This window comes from Phyllostomus hastatus, unplaced genomic scaffold (genome assembly GCF_019186645.2).
Source record: "Phyllostomus hastatus isolate PE091 unplaced genomic scaffold, TTU_PhHast_1.1 phas_contig_58, whole genome shotgun sequence".
In the NCBI taxonomy this organism is placed as follows: domain Eukaryota; kingdom Metazoa; phylum Chordata; class Mammalia; order Chiroptera; family Phyllostomidae; genus Phyllostomus; species Phyllostomus hastatus.
The window spans coordinates 49,800,551-49,823,429 of NW_025333916.1; the positions used below are offsets into that span (position 1 = coordinate 49,800,551).

Sequence of the window (22,879 nt, forward strand, 5' to 3'; positions counted from 1 at the left end):
CTTTATATATTTTATTTATTATTGATGTGATATACTTTCCTTCAGAGATTGTTAGGCAAAGAGGGTGAACTGTTTATTATTACTTTTTAAAAAATCTATGTCATTCATATTCATTTACAGAAACTTACTGATTAAGCAAACCCTTACTAAGACAACACCTACGTATTGTTTGCAATTTTGACTTTTAAAAAATTCCCTCCAAGGAAGAGAATACAGGTCACTCAACCCAGTAACAAAGAATACTTCCACTAACATCGATCCAGTCATAAAATACTGTTATTCACGGTCACTCTCATCACCCCCATACATATCTGCCAGTTTTTTAAACCGAGGCCCCCAGTCACTGAGATAATCATAATCTTGGTTACAATCTGCTGTGAGAGATTCTAAAGAACTGAGTGAATCTGCTATGGAATCATTCCCTTCATAGGCATACGTAGCCAGTGAATCGTAAGGAGGTGCATTTGGGTCGGAGTCATTTTCTTTTAATCTTCGATGGATAAAATCTTGTACATCAATATTTTCCCACAGAGGCACAGTCCTCCTTATCTGAAAAATAGTTTCCGGCATTACATCCCTTCTAAGTTTACTTTCTTCTCTTGCTTCAGGATTCCTTAACGTGCCAATGTCAAAAGCTTGAGTGTCTTCCTCCCCACCGCCTTCGTCGTTGTAGGTCACGATGTTATCCCGGACATCATCTTTTGAAATGATGAGAGGCTCCTTTTTTCTTTGCCTCTTCAATGCAGCAAACAGCACAACTAAAACTGGAGAGAGAAGGACAGAGAGACAGAGATTTCATGATTCAGATTTAAATTATACATAGCACATTTCTGTGAATCAAGTTTGCGTGGGGTGAGAAGTGCTATAATTGGATAAAAATAGTAACTGTCATACAAATGCAGGGTGCTTTGAGCCAATGACTAGGTACACTGAGTTGATAAAGTAGATATTACAGGGTCATTTATTTACTTTCAAGACTCACTCTCCCACTGAGCTGTGGCACTGAAAAAGATTTATTCAATCATGGTTAATATATCTAGCCAACTATAAATATGTGATACCTCATTTCTCCCAAATGTATGCTTTTATTAAATACTAAAATTTTAGAGCTGCAGTAATTATATGACAAGGGAAATTGACCATCCATTTAACATTGTCTTAGGTCCCTAGGGACCCAAGGGAACATACATAAAACATTACTCATGTATGTGCATATATACATATGTGTACATTCTCCATAGGTTATGTATATATGATGCATATATATGCATAAGTATATGCAAATATATAATATATGCAAAGATATATAACATATGCATGCATATATATGTCTGTGCTGCTTACCTAGTCCCTTCTGTTGCTCATACCTGCTTACTTAAATGTCTTTCTTTACCTGGTTTTGAAGCCTGCTTAAGATTTCAAATATAACTCAATATTATTTTTTATATTTGCAATGTAAAATACAAACTAAAATGAATCTTAAGCATATAATCATCTTAAAAATAGCTCTGATCATATCCTGTTACTGAGGACTTCCTTAAATTTGCATTCAACCTTTTGGGCTAAAATGTTAATTCATGCTCCCCATGCTTTCTGTTTTGTTTTATTATTTACCTATATTATATAGTTGCCTATATATGTCTATTTATCAAGTTTGATATACCTTTTATATACTTTATTTTACATTATATTGCTGAAATTTAACATACTTGACAGTTAACATATGCAAAATAAACATTTACCTTATGCCATTTAAAATACATTTATTTCAAAAATAAGAAAAAACACACTGTTGTTAAAATACAACTTTTCCATTTATTTATTTATTTATTTATTTATTTATTTATTTATTGAGAAGGGGAGGGAGGGAGACAGAGAGGGAGAGAAACATCAACATGTAGTTGCCTCTCATGTACCCACTACTGGGGACCTGGCCAGAAACCCAGGCTTGTGCCCTGACTGGGAATCAAACCAGTGACCCTTTGGTTTAGAGGCCTGCGTTCAATCCACTGAGCCACAACAGTCAGGGAAAACTTTTCCATTTAAAATGTACTATATCCTTGTTTATATGCATAAGAAAATTTAAGAAATAACTAAAAAAAATATTTCCCAAAAGCACATTTCCACCCTGCCTGAAATAACAAATAGGTTTCTCTTACTTTAGGGCAGTTAAATATTTTGCCAATGCTACTCATGTTTCAATGCTACAAGGAAATGTTGGCTCAAAAATCTATTATTTCTTTTCTCCATCTTTGTTTCAAGATTACACAAAACAAATGAGACTATACCTCACGCTGGCCCTTAAGGCCTTCATAACTCCACTCAAAGCCTGGCCAATGCTGTTGTTATATCGGCCAACAAATGCTCTTCAGCTTCTACTAACTGGCAGAAAGAATTTGTTTAAAAAAACCATTCAAAGCATTTTTAATCTCCACACAATGGGCTTTGAGTGATGAGCTACATCCACAATTACCTTAGAGAATTTTTTTTTAAATTTCAGTAAAAATGAGACATACTGTACTGAAAAAGATAAAATTAAACTGATTATGTCAAATATATATTTAAAATCCCAAAGCCCAGGGAATCATGCAGTAGTAAAAGAGGGCTCTTTGTAAACTTAACATTTAATGCATTAATTTATAAATTTCTACTTTTTATAATCAACAGAACAACTATATAGTCAAATTATTTAAAAATTTATTAGCTAATATATTGTTTCCTAACTCTCACAAATGGTTTTTAGAACCTATTCTGAGTGCTTTGTGTTTTTTTTTTCCCATTGCTATGTCAGAATTATCTGCTTCTTTTCCCTGGAATGAGGTTATCAGTCTGGGATATATGAATGGAATGTAGAGAGACTAAGATATGGAGTAGAAGAAAGTATATCATTATTTTCACTAAACTGTAACTGGAATTTAGCATTTCTTTTTATTATGAACTTTGACATAAACCCTTATGATAGTAATAGTATGTGTGACTATAAACCAATACAAATCATTTATTTAACCTTGCATTATAGTTACAACTATTTCAAGTGATGATTAGACTTGTACTAGAGCAAGGCAATATGACAATAATCAAGCACAGTTTTTTTTTTCAATTGGCAGGTTTGTTTTGTCTTATATATCTCATTTATATAAATTTAAGTTATTCTAAATAGGCCCATAAGCTTTATCTGACTGCCACAAGTATCCTAGGAACCAAAAAGTTTAAAAAGTCTTGCCCTAGGTTTTAAGCCCTTACTTTGTCTTGAAACACAGATATAAGCCAAGAACTGCATTTCTTCCAATTGTAACAGGCCATGAGTAAAATATTATTGCCCATGCTATATAACTGTCTTGCAAGAGCAGACTCTCTTAACTACATAAATGCAATAAGTCTGTCCAGTCATCCACATGCAGCCTTGAAATAGCAGCAGGACTGCACTGGAACTGTGATAATGAAACCTGACATTTTATTATCTGGTTCTAACCAATTTTAACTAAAATAATAGCAAATCACTCTACATTTAGGCAGTAAGTTGGGAAGATGAACAAGTGTGTGCCTTCTATATTGCTCTGGAAAGAAAAGTGATGCTTTTTAGAATAATAAAAAAGGAAGACTTCTGGGATTTCTGCAGAGCAAAATATACAATTTAGTTTAACAATGCTATAATATCTAAACTTATTTGGGAGGGGTGCTTTTGTTCCCCCATGTATGCATGCATATCTTTATGTATGTGTGCATGTTATGTCAATATGTGAAAGAATCAGTTTTGAAATATACCTGATTTCATGTTATTAATTAAGAAAGGAGAACTATGTGAGCAAGTCAAACAATATGAAAAGCATCAAAGTGGCACTTAGCTGAAAGTGTAGGTCAAAATTTAATCTCCACGGGGGATACAAAAATTTGTTACTGAAGAGCCGAACTTCATAGCAGCAGGTGGAGATGTGGACTGCTGATGGTGATGATAGCATGCATGTTCCGACACCCTGCGAAAATGTGTTTCTAAATAGTTGGATCATTTTAACTGAAAAATAACAGCTTCCCCTCACTTTCATCAATCCCCCACTGAAGTCCTACAAGGATATCTGGCCAAAGGGATTTCATCCAGATCGTTTGAAAGGATTTGCAGTGAAAAGGAGCCAGCACATATGGGCATTGGAACATAAATTTGGCTAGATCTCCTGCCCCAAGCATAAGCATTTTGGATGAATATTTGCTGGAAACAATTTTGGAGGAATGTTTTACAGTGGAACAACTGTTTAATTGAATTAAATCGTTGTCCTGTTAGGGCATGCTCAAATAAAGCATTTGCTATTGGAAGCATGACTTTGTTTAGAAAACACTGCAGGACTAGATATTTCACAATGCCATAGTGATAATTTGTCTAAATGAACATGAGCTTTTAATTTGGTGTATTACACCTACATATAACACATTTTATGAAAAAATTATCTTGTGAAAACTTCAATACATTTGCCATTTAGGTGTCTGATGTATATAGCTTAATAATTGTTTTGCATTTGTAAAGATAGATTTGGTTTTGAGACTAATGGTTAGAAAGGAGAATTCCAAATAATCCAATTCAAATAATCTGGGTTTTAAACATAGATAGAACACTTTCTAAATGAGTGACTTTGTGTAAGTTATTTAGTCTTTCTGTAGAAGAATAAAAGTATTTCCCTTATAGTGTATATAAAAATATTAAACTGATTTCTAAAAATCATTAGAACAATGACCATCATTAGCTCTAAATTGTGTAGGGATAGAAAAAGCAATAAATATAAAACATCATCAGCTATTTTATCTTTTTTTAATCTCTAGCAAAGTAGACTTATCTCTGCAGACAAACACTCAACTGTTCTCCAGGTTAAAAGGATAATTATTTTTTAAAAGTTAAAGCATCAGTCCTTAGCTACAGAGAAGAGTGCTTTTCAGTGCAGGATCACTGGGCAATCAGAGAGAATTCTTCAAGTTCAATATAGCATTCAGGGGCGCAACTTTACCGAGTAGTATGAGGACACAGAGAAGGATGGCAACCAGAGCTCCAGTGCTCAGGCCAGCTGACAGGACCAAGGCCTGTGCATTGCAGGACTGCATGTTTCCTTGGCTGTCGCAGGCACACACCCGGATCGTGAGTGTGCCCGTGCTGCTTTGAATTGGATAATCATTGTCAAAGATTAAGACCGGTAGGAGATAGGTGCTCATTTTGTGGCGGCTATAGCCATCTTTTCGAGTCATGATTCCTGCTGTGTTATCTGGAAAAAACAAGTGGGGAGGGGATAACTCATATCAGTTCTTCATTTTGCAACTTAAGGTCTCATAATTTTTGATATAAAAAGTGTTCTATACCTTTATTATCTACAATAGTGAAGTTTGGGTTGAGGGGGAACTCTGGCACTGGTTCAAAGAAGAATTTGTGGCCTCGGGGAGGGTCATCTTTGTCCATGACACTGACAGTCTGGATCAACTGAAGCAAAGGACATCAAACAAAGCACAACAAAAAGCAACTCTCATTATTTATTACAAGAGAATTTTAATGAGTGTTTGTGCTTTAAATATACCACTGAAATTAAGGAAACAAAAAATATGTCATCTCAGAAAACTGTGCCAAAGTTTTTTTGTTTGAATGGTTATATTTATTGTGACTGATTTAATTAAGAATAAAACAATGTTCATCAAGTATTCCAATACAGGGTATCTCTATGATTCACTGTTTGATTCCTGCTCAGTGCAGTGTGCAACCTTCAAGCAAGAATTGATCACTCCAGTATCAATCCTCTTTGAACATTTCAGACAGTACCAGTTTTTTGTTATTAATTTTTTACCAGTCTGTTGTATCCACAAGATACTGGTTGTCTCCAAGGGAGAAAACATAAAAGATGTATTAAAAACATAAGCGCTTAGCAAAACCATCTCCTAGAGATTATAAACACGATTAATACAGCTTTGGAAAATGAACAATACGTCATATAATATCAGAAATCAAAATCTTTTAAAGCTATGGGGCACCACAAGTATAATCATATTTCATATTTCATTCAAATATTGGCCTTTCTATTAATGGTGTTTAAAAAGTTTAAAAAGATATAGAGAAAAATGTTTTTAAAGTTTTTCAAAATGCATGTCAACTCTGAGAAAATGCAGAACCTCTTTGCTGTGCCCACGGTAAGCTGCAGGGTGGCCACTGGAGCAGCGAAGGTCGGATTGTGCACAAAAATTCCACTGAGCGCTTGTTGTGGAAAAGACACTCAGCTACACATCAGGGGTCTGTTTTTCCAGTCCAGGGCCTGTAATTTGTGTGATTTGACATCACAGTCATTAATTACTCAGACTTTCAAATTTCTCTTCAAAAAAGTTTTACCACTTTTAGATATCATAGCAGGACATTCTTTGATAAACAGTTGTTGGAATTTCACACTAGTTTAATGTATGTTTTGCTTTGGGTGTTGTGTACCTTTTTTTGACATACTAATCTGCATACTCATCAGTCAAGAGTTGTCCTCTATAATTTGATATAAGCCATAATTTTATTCATTTTGAAAGAATGAGATGTAAGCTTACGTCTTTTTACATGATGCTTCTGAAAGTGCATGATTATTGATGCTAAGGGGACCCACTCTTTCTCCTTAGAAAATTGAAGCATAACATAGAAAAAATTTACATGAGGCTTAATATTACTTCTCAATATCATGTTTCAGAATAGCAAAATCATATCTATTATTTAGTAATATTTGCATCATAAACAACATTGTTCTTTTGATTATATGACTGAGCTTTTTAAATGATTAGGTGGACCATTCTTTAAGCATATTTTAAGAGAACACACATCAGAGGCCTAAACTAGATGTCCTTTTGAACCTTGCTACTTTTTACAGGAATATGAATTTATATCAAATATATGAAAATACATAGACATTTGATAGTAGTATATATTAAAATTTTTATTAGTCAATATCAAATATACTTTACCATTATAAAACATTAATTTGTAACATATGAATAACTCATATAAACAAATAAAAAGCCTACTAATAGACAAATACATAAAAAACCTCTACAAGCCATTATTGGCTGACTTGTGCCCCTCCAAAAGTTATGTCCAAGTCCCAATCCCCAGTACCTATGAATGTGCCCTTATTGGGAAACAAGCTCTTGGCAGATGTAATCAAGTTAATATGAGATCATACTGGATTACATGGGTCCTAATCCAATGAATACCAAGTCCTCATAAAATGACAGAAGTTGGGATGAGAGAAAGAGACACAGGAAGAATGTCATGCAATGGTGGAGACAGAGATTGGAGGCACTTGGTTCTCCAAGCAACTACCGAGGTTAGGAAGTGGCAAAGAAGGATGGTCCACTTGTGCCTTCGGACAGAACACGAACCTGTTGACTCACTGATTTTAGAACTATGTCAGAAGATTAATTTTTACTGTTTAATCTATCTGATTCGTGGTAATTTGTGATGGAGGCCATCACAAGGAAACTAATTAGGAAACTGATAGAGCCGTGAAGATTTTTTTAATGGCCACATATTTATGAGAATGATCTTCAACCTCAATATTTTGGAAGAACCAATGTTAAAATTATTATGAGATATTACATATAACAGTTATTTGAAATCAATGTTGCCCAATAAATAAGCAGTTACCCACATTTGATGGTAGTTATTGAATATGAGATATTAGATATATAACATATTTGGAAGTATATGAGAATAAATCAAATTTAATTATTCCTACTTTAAGAATTATATCAAATAAAAATAATGCCAAGTATTATATAAATATAAATGTACTATATAGTACTCAATATAGTACTGTCTGATAAAGTAATACTTTATTGTTAAAGTGAATTTTCATTAATAGGTGTATGGATGAATAGTCTAATATGTAACTATGCTATAAATATTAGGCATCAGATTAAAAATAAACATTTATCGAACTGGGAATATGTTCATTACCTGTTGCAAAGTGAGAAAAAAAAGAAAAATAATGTTTAATTCAATAATTGTAATGATTCATTGTTGGTAAAATGAAATAAAAAGTTTGAGACCAAGGTACAGGCACAGTGGGCTTCTTGTGAGAGATCACTTCCTGGCATGCGGGTGTCTGTTTTCTTCCTGTGCATCTCCACAGGGCCTCGCCTTCAGGTGTGTGCGTGGAGAGAGCATGACCTCTCTGGGGTCTCTTCTTTAAGGGACACTAATCCTGTTAGATAGGAGCCCTACCGTAATGGCTTTTTAAAATCCACTGCTTCCTTAGGGGCCCCATCTACAAATACCCAGCAGTGGTTAGGGAGCTTCAGTATATGAAGGTTGGGGGGAACAGAAACACTCAATCCGTTACAGTCTCTATTGGAACAGAAGACTGTATTTCACTTTTATTTTCTATATTAAAAATAATCACATTACACAGAATTCATTTACTTATATTTTCTTAAAGAAATACCTAAATAATCAGTTAAAATTTCTCTCAGTAACATTTATGCCATTACTGTCATTTGTAAAGTACTCTACCAGTGCCAAAAATAAACATATTCTGACTTTGCTTAAAATTACTTTAGAGATCTGAAATATTGCTCTGTAGAGGACTTAAAATATTTATTTTAATCTCACTAATATTCAAGTTGAAAAATAACAAATAAAATATAGTTTATATTAGACCAAAATGTTCTGACTGAGGAACTAAAAACAACAAAATAGAATCAACAAAATGATGATTGATTCCCTTTATACTAATAGAGAACAATTTTATTTTCAATTTTATGTTTTTTTTTAATGTATTTCCATTCTGACTAGAATTTAGTATCAACATAATCATGAATCCATCTAGGACTGTTACATAAATTAAAGCATATATTATATTTTCCTGTTTTAACCTGGATTCCATAGTAAAAACCATATTTAAATAATCTTGCTTAGATCATTGTGAGTTTTGTGGCAAAGGAAGATAAGTAACACAAAAATTGACAATGGTTTGCATGAAAAATAAAATACATGTGCAAGTAAAGTAAGGCAATGTCTTCTGCCTTTGTGAAGAAAAAATATCATTTTTAAAGTTCAAAATAATTTTATTTACCTGCCCAGGTTTTGCATTTTCACAAACAAAAGTTTCATAGTACATGGCAAATTCCGGAGCATGGTCATTTATATCTAGAATTCTGATGAAGACTGGAATGTGGCTACTTTGTTTTGAGTTATCTGCAATGAGAACAGGGATAAGAGTTCAGTCTCATTTACTGAGAAGCAGTGATACCATTCTCCCCATTTGTAATTTAACAGCAGATCATCTGTGTGCTATTCACTACGTGATTGGATTGCTGATGGGTATCTCAGCTCTCTCACTTGGTCCACATGGAAAGCATGGTAAAAAGAGGAGGACATGATTGATAATAATCTATTATTGGTAAGAGATAACTCTTTTAAACTGATTAATTTAATGAGGTTAGCTTTTATTTCTATCTTATAAGAAAGTATCAAGAAAATCAAGTTTAAAAGAGATGAATATTTAGTAATCATTAAAATAATTAAAAAGGCAACACGCTCGAAATCATTCCTCTCAGATATTTCTAATGATAAAATCATTCCCCTCAAGGAACAAGAGTCTTTTTTAATGTCATTATTCTACCACTTTGATAAAAAAGAATGCATTCAGGTGGATGTCTTTCCCACTTACTTAATTCTGTGGCTATAATGGTGATGTTGTGCCACGGAGACGATTCCCGGTCCAGGGGCTTTAAGGTGAAAATAGAGCCATTTTCTGCATGGACACTAAAAATCCCATCCGTGTCAGTGAGCCGATCAATGGAGTATCTGCCAGAAAAGAAAGTCCTAAATCCAAGCATCGTTTTAAGATTGTTAGTTCACACAATCAGAGATTCACACCATGTTCTGATAAAAACATAACCAGTAAAATGCTGAGAACTTTTTTGAATTTTTATTTAATGTAATTGTTATTTAAACTATTTGATATATTTTGCTGTATCAGTTCTATGATTATATGTACTCTGAAGTGATTATTTATAATCATAAACCTTTATGGCAACTTGTAAGCTTTTAATAAACACTTGATTTAGTTACCTTATTACAGACCCATGCAGTGTTTGAGACATATTAAGCAGTTATTTTAAACTTGGGAGAGTCAATTGCATTGGATAAATAGAAATCATGTTTTAAAAAATCACATAAGAACATGTGTCCACAGAGTCCTTAAGAGCATAAGCAAATGCAGAGGGGCTGTAGTGAAATACATTGCTTTTGATTGACTCTCTTGATAAAAAAAAATATTTAAGCTGAACCAAATGTCTTCCTCCAACTTATCCCTCCAACCTATACCAAATAAAGATTAAATGTCATTAGCAACATGAATGTTTCTTATTAGGTCTGGATATGGAAGACGTCACCATAGACTTCCCATCATTCTGTGGTTTGCAAAATAATGCCATCCCATAAAAGATGTCCATCTCCATTTTCCTGGAACTTGTGATGATGTTACTTTACATCATAAGAGTTATTTTGCAGATGTGATTAAGGTTAAAATATAGAGATGGAGATTAACATTGGTTATCTAGAGAGGCCTAAACTAATCATACAAACCCTTAAAAACAGAAGAAAACAGAAAAGTAAAATGCCAACTTATATATGAATCACATGGGAATCTTGTTAAAAACCAATTTTTTTTAGAGAGGGAAGGGAGGAAGAAAGAGAGAGAGAGAGAGAAACATCAATGTGTGGTTGCGAGGGTCCGTGGCCTGCAACTCAAGCATGTGCCCTAACTGGTAATCAAACCTGTGATGCTTTGGTTCACAGCCTACGCTCAATCCACTGAGCTATGCCAGGCAGGCCTACAAACCAACTTTGATTCAGTGGGTTTAGTGTGGGAACTGGGATTTTGAATTCCTAACAAATTCTTAGGTGAGTTTTATGTAGCAAATACATGGAAAAAAGGTCATACAGCAAGGTGACAGACCATGGGATAAACTGGTTAGGAAAAAAAGAATAGGCTTCTGGTTACTGCAAAAAACAGGAGGAACTGAGTCCATAGGGTAAACTGCTTGAGTCCCAGAGAGTCCCTCTTAAAGAACCCACAGACAAACTTGCTCAGACTGACATACTCTGAGCTCCAGCACTGGACTGGCAGCTTGAAATGTATCAGTGGCTTACAGGGAGGAAATGAAGTGCCTGGCACAAGGCAAGAGCTGAGGGACAGCTTTCTCCTGAACAGAAAGATGGGAAGAGGCCATTGTTCCTTTTCTAAATGCCCCACAGAGCCAGCAGGCAGGTGCCATAACTGAGACTCCATCAACTGGGCTAACACTGTTTTCCCCACCCTGGAGATCCTCTGAGACTACATGCTAGATCCTCTGAGACTCAACTTAGGGCCCACCTAATCTGTTAACAGTGAATTTTCCATATGAATGGCTGGTCTTGGCTCATGCTTCACAATTTCCTAAATCTTCTCAAATAAGCAACATCTTTTGCTAAGTGCCCCCACAACCAATACTAGCAGCAGCCAGCCAAGATTCACAACTTGGCTTTGCTTGGAAGTCTCCAAGCCCAGCACAAGTAGCAGCCATTTCAAAATACTCTATAGCTCAGGCACGGTGGCCCCAGGCAAAACACAAGTAGGGGCTGACCTTGGCCTGAACCACCCAAGAAACCCCAGAACCTGAACATCCATGGATAGCTACAGACCATGTCAGAGCACCACCACCACCACCATGCCTGTGCCCAGCTGATATTCTACAGAAGGCAGAGATTGGTGGTCAGTGGTTTTAGCCAGTCCTTGAAGCTGACTGGCCAGAATAAATCTCCCCCTTTGACTTTGCAAAGCAACCAAGCTCAACTACAAGAAGAGGGAGTACTCAGCTCCCATGAGGGGTGTAGCTTGAGTGACCAGCTTCAGTAAAACAGGAGGCTGTCCCATTGGACTCTAAAAGACACCTATTACATTAGGGAACACTACCAAGACAGGGATTCATAGCAGCCCTACTTAATATATAGAAATAAACACAAGGAGGCTGCCTAAATGAGGAGACAAAAAAAGATGGTCCAAATGAAAAAAAAAGTTCAAACCTCCAGAAAAATAACTAAACAAAATGGAGATAACAATCTATAAGATACAGAGTTCAAGTCACTAGTTATAAGGATGTTCAAGGAACTCAGTGAAAACTTCAACAGCATAAAAAAGATCCAGTCAGAAATGAAGAATAGACTAATTGAACTAAAGAACAATTTACAGGGAGCCAATCGTAGAGTACATGAAGCTGAGAATCAAATCAATGATTTAGAACATAAGAAACAAGAAACCACCCATCAGAAAAACAAGAAAAAATCCAAATAAACAAAGGTAGTGTAAGCAGCCTCTGGAAAAACTTGAAGCATTCCAATATTTGCATCATAGGGGTTCCAGAAGGATAAGAGAAAAAGCAACAAATTGGTAATCTATTTGAAAAATAATGAAAGAAAACTTCCTTAATTTGTTGAAGGAAATAGACATGTAAGTCCAAGAAGCACAGAGAGTTCCAACAAGATGGATGGATAAAGGCTCACTCCAAGACATATCACAATTAAAATGCCAAAGGTTAAAGATAAAGAGAAAATCTTAAAAGCAGGAAAGATGAAATCAGTTACTTACAGGGAAGTTCCCATAAGATTGCCAGCTGATTTCTCAAAAAACACTTTGCAGGCAAGAAGGGATTGGCAAAAAATATTCAAAGTCATAAAAAGCAGGGACCTACAGCCAAGGTTTCTCTAGGCAGCAAAGATATCATTTAGAATCAAAGGACAGATAAAGAGCTTCCCACAAGAAAAAAATCTAAAAGAGTTCATCATCACTAAACCATTATTATATGAAATTTTAAAGATGCTTATTTTTAAGAAAGAAGAAATCAAAACTATAAACAATTAAGTGGTGATAAATACATATTTATGAACAATTAACTCTCAAAGACAAACTAATCAAAACACGAAGAACAAAGACACAACTATGGATACAGAGAATGTTTTGATGGTTGCCAGATGGGAGGGTGTTGTGGGGGAATGGGTGAAGAGGTGAGGGGATTAAGAAGTACAAATAGGTGGTTACAGAATAGCCATTGGGGATGTAAAGTACAGTATAGGAAATGGAGAAGCCAAAGAATTTATAAGCATGACCTATGGACATGAACAATGGAGTAGGGACTGCCTGAGGGAGTGGGAGATACTGTAGGGAGGGACAAAGGGGGAAACTTGGGACAATTGTAGCATAATCAATAAAGTATAATTTAAATAATAATAATAAACAAAATAAGTCACTTCACTAATAAAAAGAAAAGAAAGATAGTAATGGATAACTATCAGACTAATCAGCAACTAATGTTGTCTTTATTTGTTAGGTATCTATTATAAGCACTTAACAAATGAACTCCTTTTAATCCAACAAATTAAGAAATTACAGTTCCAATTGTAAATTTATAATATATTTACTATCAGGCATGGACTTTGATAAACATAAGTAATATGTATTTAGATTTATAAACATTGTAAAATATTGGCAATTTTTAAGCATTGGATAAAAATACATTTATCTAAATGATAGAGTATTTTTGGTTCAGGTTGTTTTAATAAAGAGCATATGAGTTAGTCTATTATATGAACTATGCTTAATATAAAGCATATGTTAGTAAACTTAGAATTCAAAATTAATTTAAACAATTTACATAGTACATACTTGTGCCTGTCTAATTTGTTTTCTAGTAAACTTTGTACAATGATTTGTTCAGACTCGCAAATATGGCTTTAAAGTGAATTTGGGGAATACATACAAAGGCTTGTCCAGAAGGTACCCACCCATGTAATATGGAATAGAGAGGCATTTTTCTGAAGACGATAAAAGAGACATCGTACATAGGACAAAGATGCTTCAGTCCCCTTCAAAATAGGCACCTTGAGACCTCACGCAGTTCTCCCAATCACCATCATCTGCCCTGTCATATTTTCCTGAATCTCACTGATAGTCTGAAATCTCTTTTTTCAAAGGTGATTTTAGTTTTGGGAAAGGCTAGAAGCTGCAGGGCAACACATTTGGGCTGCAGGGGGCTGCATCCATGGGTGATTTGATGTTTCCCAAAAAAACTCTGCATGAAGACATGGATGCATGAGTTTTTGTGATGAAGCTGCCAATCACCGGTTGCCCATAACTGTGGCCATCTGAATTATCTAAATAGTTTTTGCTGAGGAATGTTCAAGCTTAATGCAAAATTTGACGCTGGTCAATTGCATTATTTGCTCAGTCATTTTGAATGTGATAGCCACATAGTACACATGTTCACTCCATGGTGTCTACCACTCCCACTGACTAGTACAGTAAAGTCATCATTGTTCACTGATATGCATTCCAGTCCACTCTCTTTGGCTGCCAGTTAACATGGACATTGTGGAAACTGTTCTTGTTATATTAACAATGGCTGAACTATTTCCAGACAGACCTCGTATATGCATCTCAAACGTGAAATAGCTGAAACAATTTAAATGTATGTTCCTAGATTTTTTTCTGTACCTTGCTCCCAAAATATGGAACCTTGGCTCTGTCACCTTCTAATCTTTTGGAAGGGTAATTCAATGAATGATACAGCTGCCTGGAAACAGTGGTACCCCCTCACTTTTTCAATAACTATTGTTGTGAATTTTTTACATAATTATTATAGAAAACATTGATGGGTTTGGAAAGACTCCTATGACATACAGTAAATTCCCAGGACTAGCTATATTCTGGTATAAAAAGTCCTAAGTAGAGAATATTTAGAAACCTAGATATATTAATAAATAATGAATATATGAACATATATAAACCATTATATATGTGTATCCTAAAAGCAAAAATTATACTAGTTTAAACCAAAAATTCCTTGTCAGATAAGCATCTGAGATAGTTCATATTTTAAGGTTTTTATCAATATATTAAAATGAAGGATGACAGTCATATGTATTTTTTAATCTGCATTGCTTAGTGGCATTAAAATGAAATCAAAGAGATTGTTTAACTCAAGGTGTCAACTCAACTATAATTTAGTTCTGAATGTGGGCTGAGAGTCACTGAAACATTAAAATACTGTTTTAATTTTCTTAATTCTGCTTTAGAGTAAAAACAATCTGAAATAAAAGCAAAGAGCAAAATAAAACAACTATATTCACACATTGAATGGGACTCAATTTACAATATTCACCTATGTATGTTTCTCTCCATTATTGGAAAGATAAATAGCTAACCATTTTTGCTTATGGCTATTTAAATTGATGATCAAAAAGGAAAATAAATATCCCTTTGCACCCATCGCTACTTGCCCCAGATATTAGCATGAAGGTTTCTATAATGGAGAAATAGTTACCAGTTCTAACATTGTACAAATCTAGGTTTGAGTCACTTGGAGCTTATATGAAGTCAGAATAAGCTGGAAACTCAGTTGCTCTACTCTTAGGTCCAAACTTGAAAGGCACTGCTTTCAAGTTAAGAATTCATGAAGATCTATCACAGTGATAATTTAGAAACAGTTCACTTCAACATTAACGCGACCGACTTCCAATATATATTCAGAAATTTGCCATAGTGCAAATAATGCCCTGCCATTTTTAAAAGTCCAAGTATAACTTTCTTCTACTTAGTAGCCAGTGTTCTATTTTCAACCTTCTGGTTTACCTATTAATAATGAATGCACTGGATTATAGCAAATGACCAGAAAGAACCCAATAAACACTTGACAGAGGACAAACTATCTCTGATCCAGCAGATGATGTATTAAAACATTTTCTTGATCCCTTCACATTGAATTTGAACAATAATTTTTAAAAAATCATTGGCATACTTTTCTGAATGAATATCTTCCTCAGAGACTGCATCTAATCACAGGCTGCAGATAGTGAGTAAAAAAAAAAAAAATCACAAGAAAACTGAACCTATGGAAGCTGAAATCTGGTTTTAGTAGTTTGCTTTTTTTAAATGTTCTACAATTAACAAACATACATCAGATCCCTGTATTTTCACCTACTATAAAATAAAACATGTAAATTAAATTATAAACATCAGAACAAAATGATAACATGAAGAAATATGTCAAAGATAGCATTCCTTTTCCTTCACTTAATTTCAGACACATGGTCCACTGACTAATTCCATATCGTTAGGCTATACCTATGCACTTTCCTTTCCACGTCCTGCTTTTCAGAAATGTGTTTTCTGGCTATAAGTTATGAAATCTTCATTCCCCTTCAAAAAGAGATGTGGCTACAAAGTTTGAACAAACTTTTGCAGGTATTAGTGACTTTTTCCAAATTATTATTATTTGAATCTCTGTGATAAAATCATGAAATAGCAGGGAGTCACATATATGAAAGGTTTTATTCTCTTATTTTAGCTTATGGTGGAACCAGGTACATTTTATCAAGGCGTAACTCACTTCTCACTAGCAAGTTTGTTTTGGACTTACTCTCGATTTGATGGCAGGAAAGAGCTCTTTAAAATTTCATTGAACTTTAAATATTCTGAGCATAAAATAGGTGTGAAATGAGAGAACACGTTTTTTTTTTTTTTTCAGAACCTGTGAAGCTTATTACAAACCTATAACCTGGGGGATCCATGATTACTAATAAAGTAAAGCAAAGCTGACAACAGCTGCTAATTGTAGTCATAATCTCTTATTGAAAGTGGCAGATGTATTTCAGAAAATATGTTTGATGAACAGATGTACTGGTGGGTGAGCATCACTTCCCAAGCTTTCCATGGAAAATGTTTTTCCATGATGATTATCATACCCTATTTCTGATCTGGAGATCAGTCATTCTTCTAAAGGCTACCAGAGCAAACAAAAGAGTCACACACTACAATACTACCTCCTTGTTAAATTATTGCTGGGGTTTCACACTGTAATTGGATATCTAAGACATTTTTTCATATATTTCTATGCTGACAGGAGGTAGCTTATATATTTTCAGGAATGGCCTTAAGCATGGGCAGATTTAGCAATATAATTTTAGTTACATATTTTGAGATTCGTTTCCAATATTTTTCTTCTGTCATAATTCTTGAGATTTTATTGGTAAAACTGCTGTTCACTGTCTTTTCAAGACTTTAGTCCCCATAAAAATCAAACAATTCTGAGAGAGCTTTGAACTTAAAAATTTATTAGCCGCATTTTGGTTGCAAATTTTACTATTAGTTTTTGACTCAGAAATCTTACTTCTGAGATTGTACCCTGATGCAATCAGGTACAGAACAGGAAAAGTGTGTGCAGAAGCTTTTTTGAAATTTTTTGACCCGGAAAGTTTACTTGTGAAATTGTATCTTGATATCACCAGACACAGAACAGGATAAGTGTGTATACACATGCATGTGTGAATGTCTCCAAACAATTTGAAATTTTGTCAGTGCTGTGTCACCTGCATGACAGTGCATTATTTTATGCAATAGAAGTTTAAGAAATAATGATATTGTCAAATATTCACAATTAATAAAAATGCACTCTGCCCCGTCTGGTGTAGCTCAGTGGATTGAGCTCGGGCTGCGAACCAAAGTGTCGCAGGTTTGATTCCCAGTCAGGGCACATGCCTGGGTTGCAGGACATGACTCCCAGCAACCACACATTGATGTTTCTCTCTCTCTCTCTATCTCCCTCCTTTCCCTCTCTAAAAATAAATAAATAGAATCTTTAAAAAATATACACTCCTATGTGTGTATTGTATGAGCTCTACTTAATTAAAAACAGAGATGTAAATGTGTATAAGTGTCTTGTAATATCCACATAGTTGGAATAACTCAAAAAGTTAACCAATAAGTGAATTGATAAGCAAATTGTAGTATTCCCACACATTGGAATTAGAAAAATAAATTGTTGATGCACGCAACTACTTGGAACAATCTTAACAACAGGGAGAAATCTAAGGTAGTTGTACTAAGTGAAATGACTTAGACAAAAGAGGATAAGCACTGGATGACTTCATTTGTATAAATTCAGGAAAATCCAGTCTAATCAAATCTATATTGACAGAAAGGAGAATAGTGTTAGCCTGAGAATGAGGTTTGGTTCCAGGAAGTTTGAGAGGAAACTATTACAAAGGAACATGAGAAAAACATAAGATATTTGTATATCATCTTGATTTTGGCGATGTTTTAATGGATGTATTAATATGCTAGACTTTATTGAATCATATCATTTATATTTTTGCAGTTCATTTCTGATCAATAATATTTCATTAGCTTTGTTAAAAATGAAGAGTAAAAATAAAGCCATAATCTTTAAGCAAACACACCTATAGTGTGAGCTTATGTAATTCCATGTTGTGGTCAATGGAAAAAGCAGAGAGAAATAAGACCGAAATCTGAGTGGACAGAAGCCCTGTTTTTCCTTTTGCATAACTTTGTCTTTGAGGACTGCTTTGTACCACTGGATTCAGTTGAATTAGTCAATGAATGAGGGACATTATATTAATTACCTTTAATTAATAAGCATAGTAAGAAAGCAGAATACAATATATTTGCTAAAGAACTTGGTATACATTCAGATCAACAAGAGTTTTAATTTTCCCTTTGCAAATTGTGCCGAATCCTTGAGAAAGTTCCTTAAACTCTTTGCATCTCTGCTTATACTTCTGTAAAATGTGGGTGATAACAATAGTACCTATCTTATAAATTTGTAGCGAGGCTTCAATGAGCTAAAATATAAAGCTTTTGAGACAGTTTTAGTTCATAGCAAATGCTTAATTAACCAACAATTCTTTAATGGAGGAAAATGCAGGCAAATTGTTTGACAATTTCACATCATGAATTTCATATCATGAATTTCATGCCACAATTATAGTCACAGAACATATATTTTGTTGCTTGTTACTTAATAATTAATGAAAAAAATTGTGTAGGGAGAAGTGTTAAACTGATACAACTTGATGAAACTCCTGATGTTCTCTGAATAAACAAATACCATTGGCAACATGCAGGAGTCAGAGTGCCTCTTTCAATTTAACCAACATTCATTGAATTCCAAATATTCAAGATAGCATACTAAAGGAATGAGAAAAGCATATACAGATTATTAAGATTTGGTCTCATTCATACTGATGAATGCTCAATAGTTTGTCAATAAGTTACTTTTTATCTGAAAGAGTTAATCTACTGCCACTTGTCCAAACCTTTCTAACAGTAGGTGACATTCATAGACAAAAGTCACAATCAATGACTTTTTAAAAGCATGAATGTGGAAATTTAACCGAAGACTTTGGTGCCTGAAAATAGGAAGAAATAAAGGCACAGTCAACAATGGCTATTATTATTATTTCATTATTATTAGTGAATCTGGCTAAAATAATCAAGGACAGATACTCATTTAGCATTTATAGCTAGCTATTGATAGAAATAATCCCTTATCATTTTATAATATGTGGTGATTTCTTTCAATTGCAATATTGCAAAAAACATGAAAATACTTAAAGCTTTCTACTATTAATTAAAAAAACAAATGAACATATAACAGCCACATACAATTTCAATGACATAAAAATAAACATTATTTTGGATATAAACATTCTGGTACACATACATAGACCCCTGGAGAAACTAGATTACCATTCACTTCATTTTAGAAATTTTGTTTTATCTAATATAGAGATTTAAATAAATTTTATATATGTTGATAAAAATTGTCAGAATAATTTTCTATGCATTGCTATTATTTTAAATCATGTTTGTAAATAATGTTGAATAATACACATAATACATAATTTGAACCCAAATATTCATTTTAAAATTTTGAGTAAATTCCATTGTAATTAAACTAAAATTAACCAAATATTTCAAGCTAATATATATTCTGAATTTTAACTACAGATTAAAATTTTATGAACTGTAATATATTAATCAACCAATAAAATAAATATTCATTAGGATATATTTAGCGAAACAAATGTTGCTTTATAAATTAACACTATTGAGTAGTTATCACATCTTTAAAAATATAATTATATATTTAGTATTGTGCTTATTAATTTTATGTGTAGTAGATGACATTAATGGTAGGAAATGTGGACTTTTCCAATACAAATTTAACCATTTATTTTCTTTAATTAAAAATTAAATTTTAGCCCTGTCTGGCATAGCTCAGTGGATTGAGCTCAGGCTGTGAACCAAAGTGTCGCATGTTCGATTCCCAGACAGGGTACATGCCTGGGTTGCAGGCTATAACCCCCAGCAACTGCACATTGATGTTTCTCTCTCTCTCTCTCTCTCTCTCTCTCTCTCTCTCTCTCTATCTATCTCCCTCTCTTCCCTCTCTAAAAATAAAAAATAAATAAAATCTTTAAAAAAATAAATAAATAAGAATTTTATTCATTTTACTAGCCACACATCAGCACATAATGTGTTATATAGCAGTCTTTCAGCACGCTGTGTCTTTGGCATATCTACCCTTCTTCATTCACTCATCCAAAATATCTGTTTATCATCTACAGTCTCCTTAAGCACCATGTATATGAATCATTTAAATTTCTGGCACATAGAAAGCTTTGAAATAATTCATATATTATTCAAATTTTGTGAGAGTATTAGACTATTCTCTACAATATTATATTAATTTTTAATATTTTACAATTACCAATTTTTTACTCTTTACTAATTTTATCATTAGCATATAATTAACATTAATTCTCCAATAGGCATTATATATGGTATCCCTAGTGACTTATCAAAATAAGACATTTCAACACTTTCCAAGGTATCTTTTAATAACATTCCTAGAAGAATAATTTTCAAATTTATTTTGATCACTTATTATTTGAACTATCATTTATCCAAGAGATACCAGAAGATAGAATCACAAGAGCTAAGGGATTAAAAATTAAAGACTCTGAAGACCGACAGCCTGATTTTCAAACCCAGCTTGACACTGACTAATTATTTGGCAAGTTACTTAAATGCTCAGTGCCCTACTCTTCTCCTCTTCAGGAAGGTGTAATAAGATCTACCTTGTGAAGTGATGAGTCAAATTAAATATTAAATATATGTAGAGAACTTAGAAGACAGTCCAGGTAAGAATTTTTTACAGGAAAATATTTGTACTTGATCAACTTGTACAAATTACATCGTACAGTATAATTTTTTTTTCACACAGCATTATTTTTCTGCAAATTTACATTTTCTCAAAACACTTACTGAATGAAATTGTTCGAGGCATCTGGGTCATATGCCGTAACCTGTCCGATGATGCTGCCCTCCTTCACATCTTCGTCTGCTTCTATCAGGTAAGAGATCTTGCTGAACACGGGGGGCTCGTCGACATCCTCCACAGATATTTTGACCACAGCTGTGTCTTTGAAAGGTCCCAGGTGTAGAAATCGTGGATCTGGGTGTGTGTTACTTGCATCCACTCTTAAAGTGTACAGCATTTTATTTTCAAAATCTAAATTCTGAAATTAAATAAAATAAGAAAAATTAATCTAATAGAGCAGGTGTGACAATGGAAGACAACTTCAATGTTTAATAACCAGCATTCTTAATTCTTTTTAAGTAATTTTCCCAAGTGTTACTTCACAGGTATATCAAATAAGTTAGAAAATATTGCTGTGCCTTATGTTTATTTATAGGATGTAACTGAGTATTTAAAACACATTAATACCAATTCCCACTTAATAATACATGCCACATTTTTGTGGTCACAGGTTTATAATCTAATGTATATATAGATTATTATTATTCCTATTATTATTACTAAAATTACACAAAGTTAAAATGAGAAGATATATAGAATAAAGTAGAGATTTACCAAGGTATTCATATAAGTTGCTTCCTTAGGTCCTACATTTCTAAAACTGGTATTAATAAAAATATGTAGTATTAATCTTAACACTGTGAAAAGCAAGAAATGAATGAAAGCAAGCAATCAGGACAATAGAGAGTAATTAATATTTAACTAGATTATTTTATAAAAAGCTTCAAAATAGTCTCCCACACTACATTAAAAATCAATAAATCCAACACAAGGCAAATAGCATCTTCAAATCTTTTTGCCTTGAATAGAATGCCATATTAAAAATGTAAATATGCTAAAAAGTTCATGAAATAAAGTGATGGCTGCATGCCTATTTTTCCACTGTGGATTTTTCCACAGTTTCCCCACTTTATAAGCATAAAACATGCACTTTGGAGATGATCTAACCCTGGTTTGAATGGTGTCTTCTATAATCACAAGCAGTTGAGGTTTTGTTATCACCTTTTAAGTGTCGATAATAAAGGTGTTTAACTTGGAGTGAGATCACAACTATCCCCACTTCCACGAAGGATAGACAGCATGTAAAGGATGGGAAAATAAACCCTAGGCTTTTCTTCCCTTAACTGGAAAGCAAAAATCAACCATAAAGTGCTCAATGAAAAAATGAAGACAGCAAAAAGAAACCTGTTTGACAGTTATAATCCCTTCCTGTGTATCCTTGTCAGTGAGGACGTCGAACACGTCAGCTCCTTCTCCCTCAGCAATGCGGTATTCCATCTCGGCATTCTCCCCCACATCGGGGTCATTGGCTTTTATTCTTCCAAGGTGGGTTCCGAGAGGTACAGACTCAGGAGAATTAAATTGATACGTACCTGAAAATTAAACAGGAGCTCTTTTGAGCATTTCATCTTTAGATAACAAAAATCCTTTATTTCCTTTGTCCTTTCTATTTAAATAATTTTAAATTGGGAGAGTTTTTCATCATATTGAATTTGAAGCTGTCAAAAATTATAGATTTATTAAGTTGGAAAAATAACCTATAAAGGCAGAGCACTCTCATTTTGTAAATGAGAAATATAAGTTCCAGAAAGATGAGTGAACGTTCCAAGGTTACTCAGATAATTGATTGTAGGCCTGGTCTTAGAATCCAGAACTTTGACTG

General features: G+C 33.8%; 1 protein-coding gene across 2 annotated transcripts in view; it reads right to left on the reverse strand.

Annotated features, from left to right (window-relative positions):
* Positions 1-276: 276 nt before the first annotated feature.
* CDH9 (cadherin 9) overlaps positions 277-22,879 on the reverse strand; it is a 63,187-nt gene continuing 40,584 nt past the window's right edge. For both annotated transcript variants that reach the window (XM_045848077.1, XM_045848078.1), the window contains 7 exons: positions 22,402-22,589; positions 21,162-21,415; positions 9,666-9,802; positions 9,069-9,190; positions 5,338-5,455; positions 4,992-5,243; positions 277-764 (listed from right to left, as the gene is read on the reverse strand). In XM_045848077.1, coding sequence (XP_045704033.1) covers positions 277-764; positions 4,992-5,243; positions 5,338-5,455; positions 9,069-9,190; positions 9,666-9,802; positions 21,162-21,415; positions 22,402-22,589 — 1,559 coding nt within the window. The remainder of the gene's footprint in view (positions 765-4,991; positions 5,244-5,337; positions 5,456-9,068; positions 9,191-9,665; positions 9,803-21,161; positions 21,416-22,401; positions 22,590-22,879) is intronic.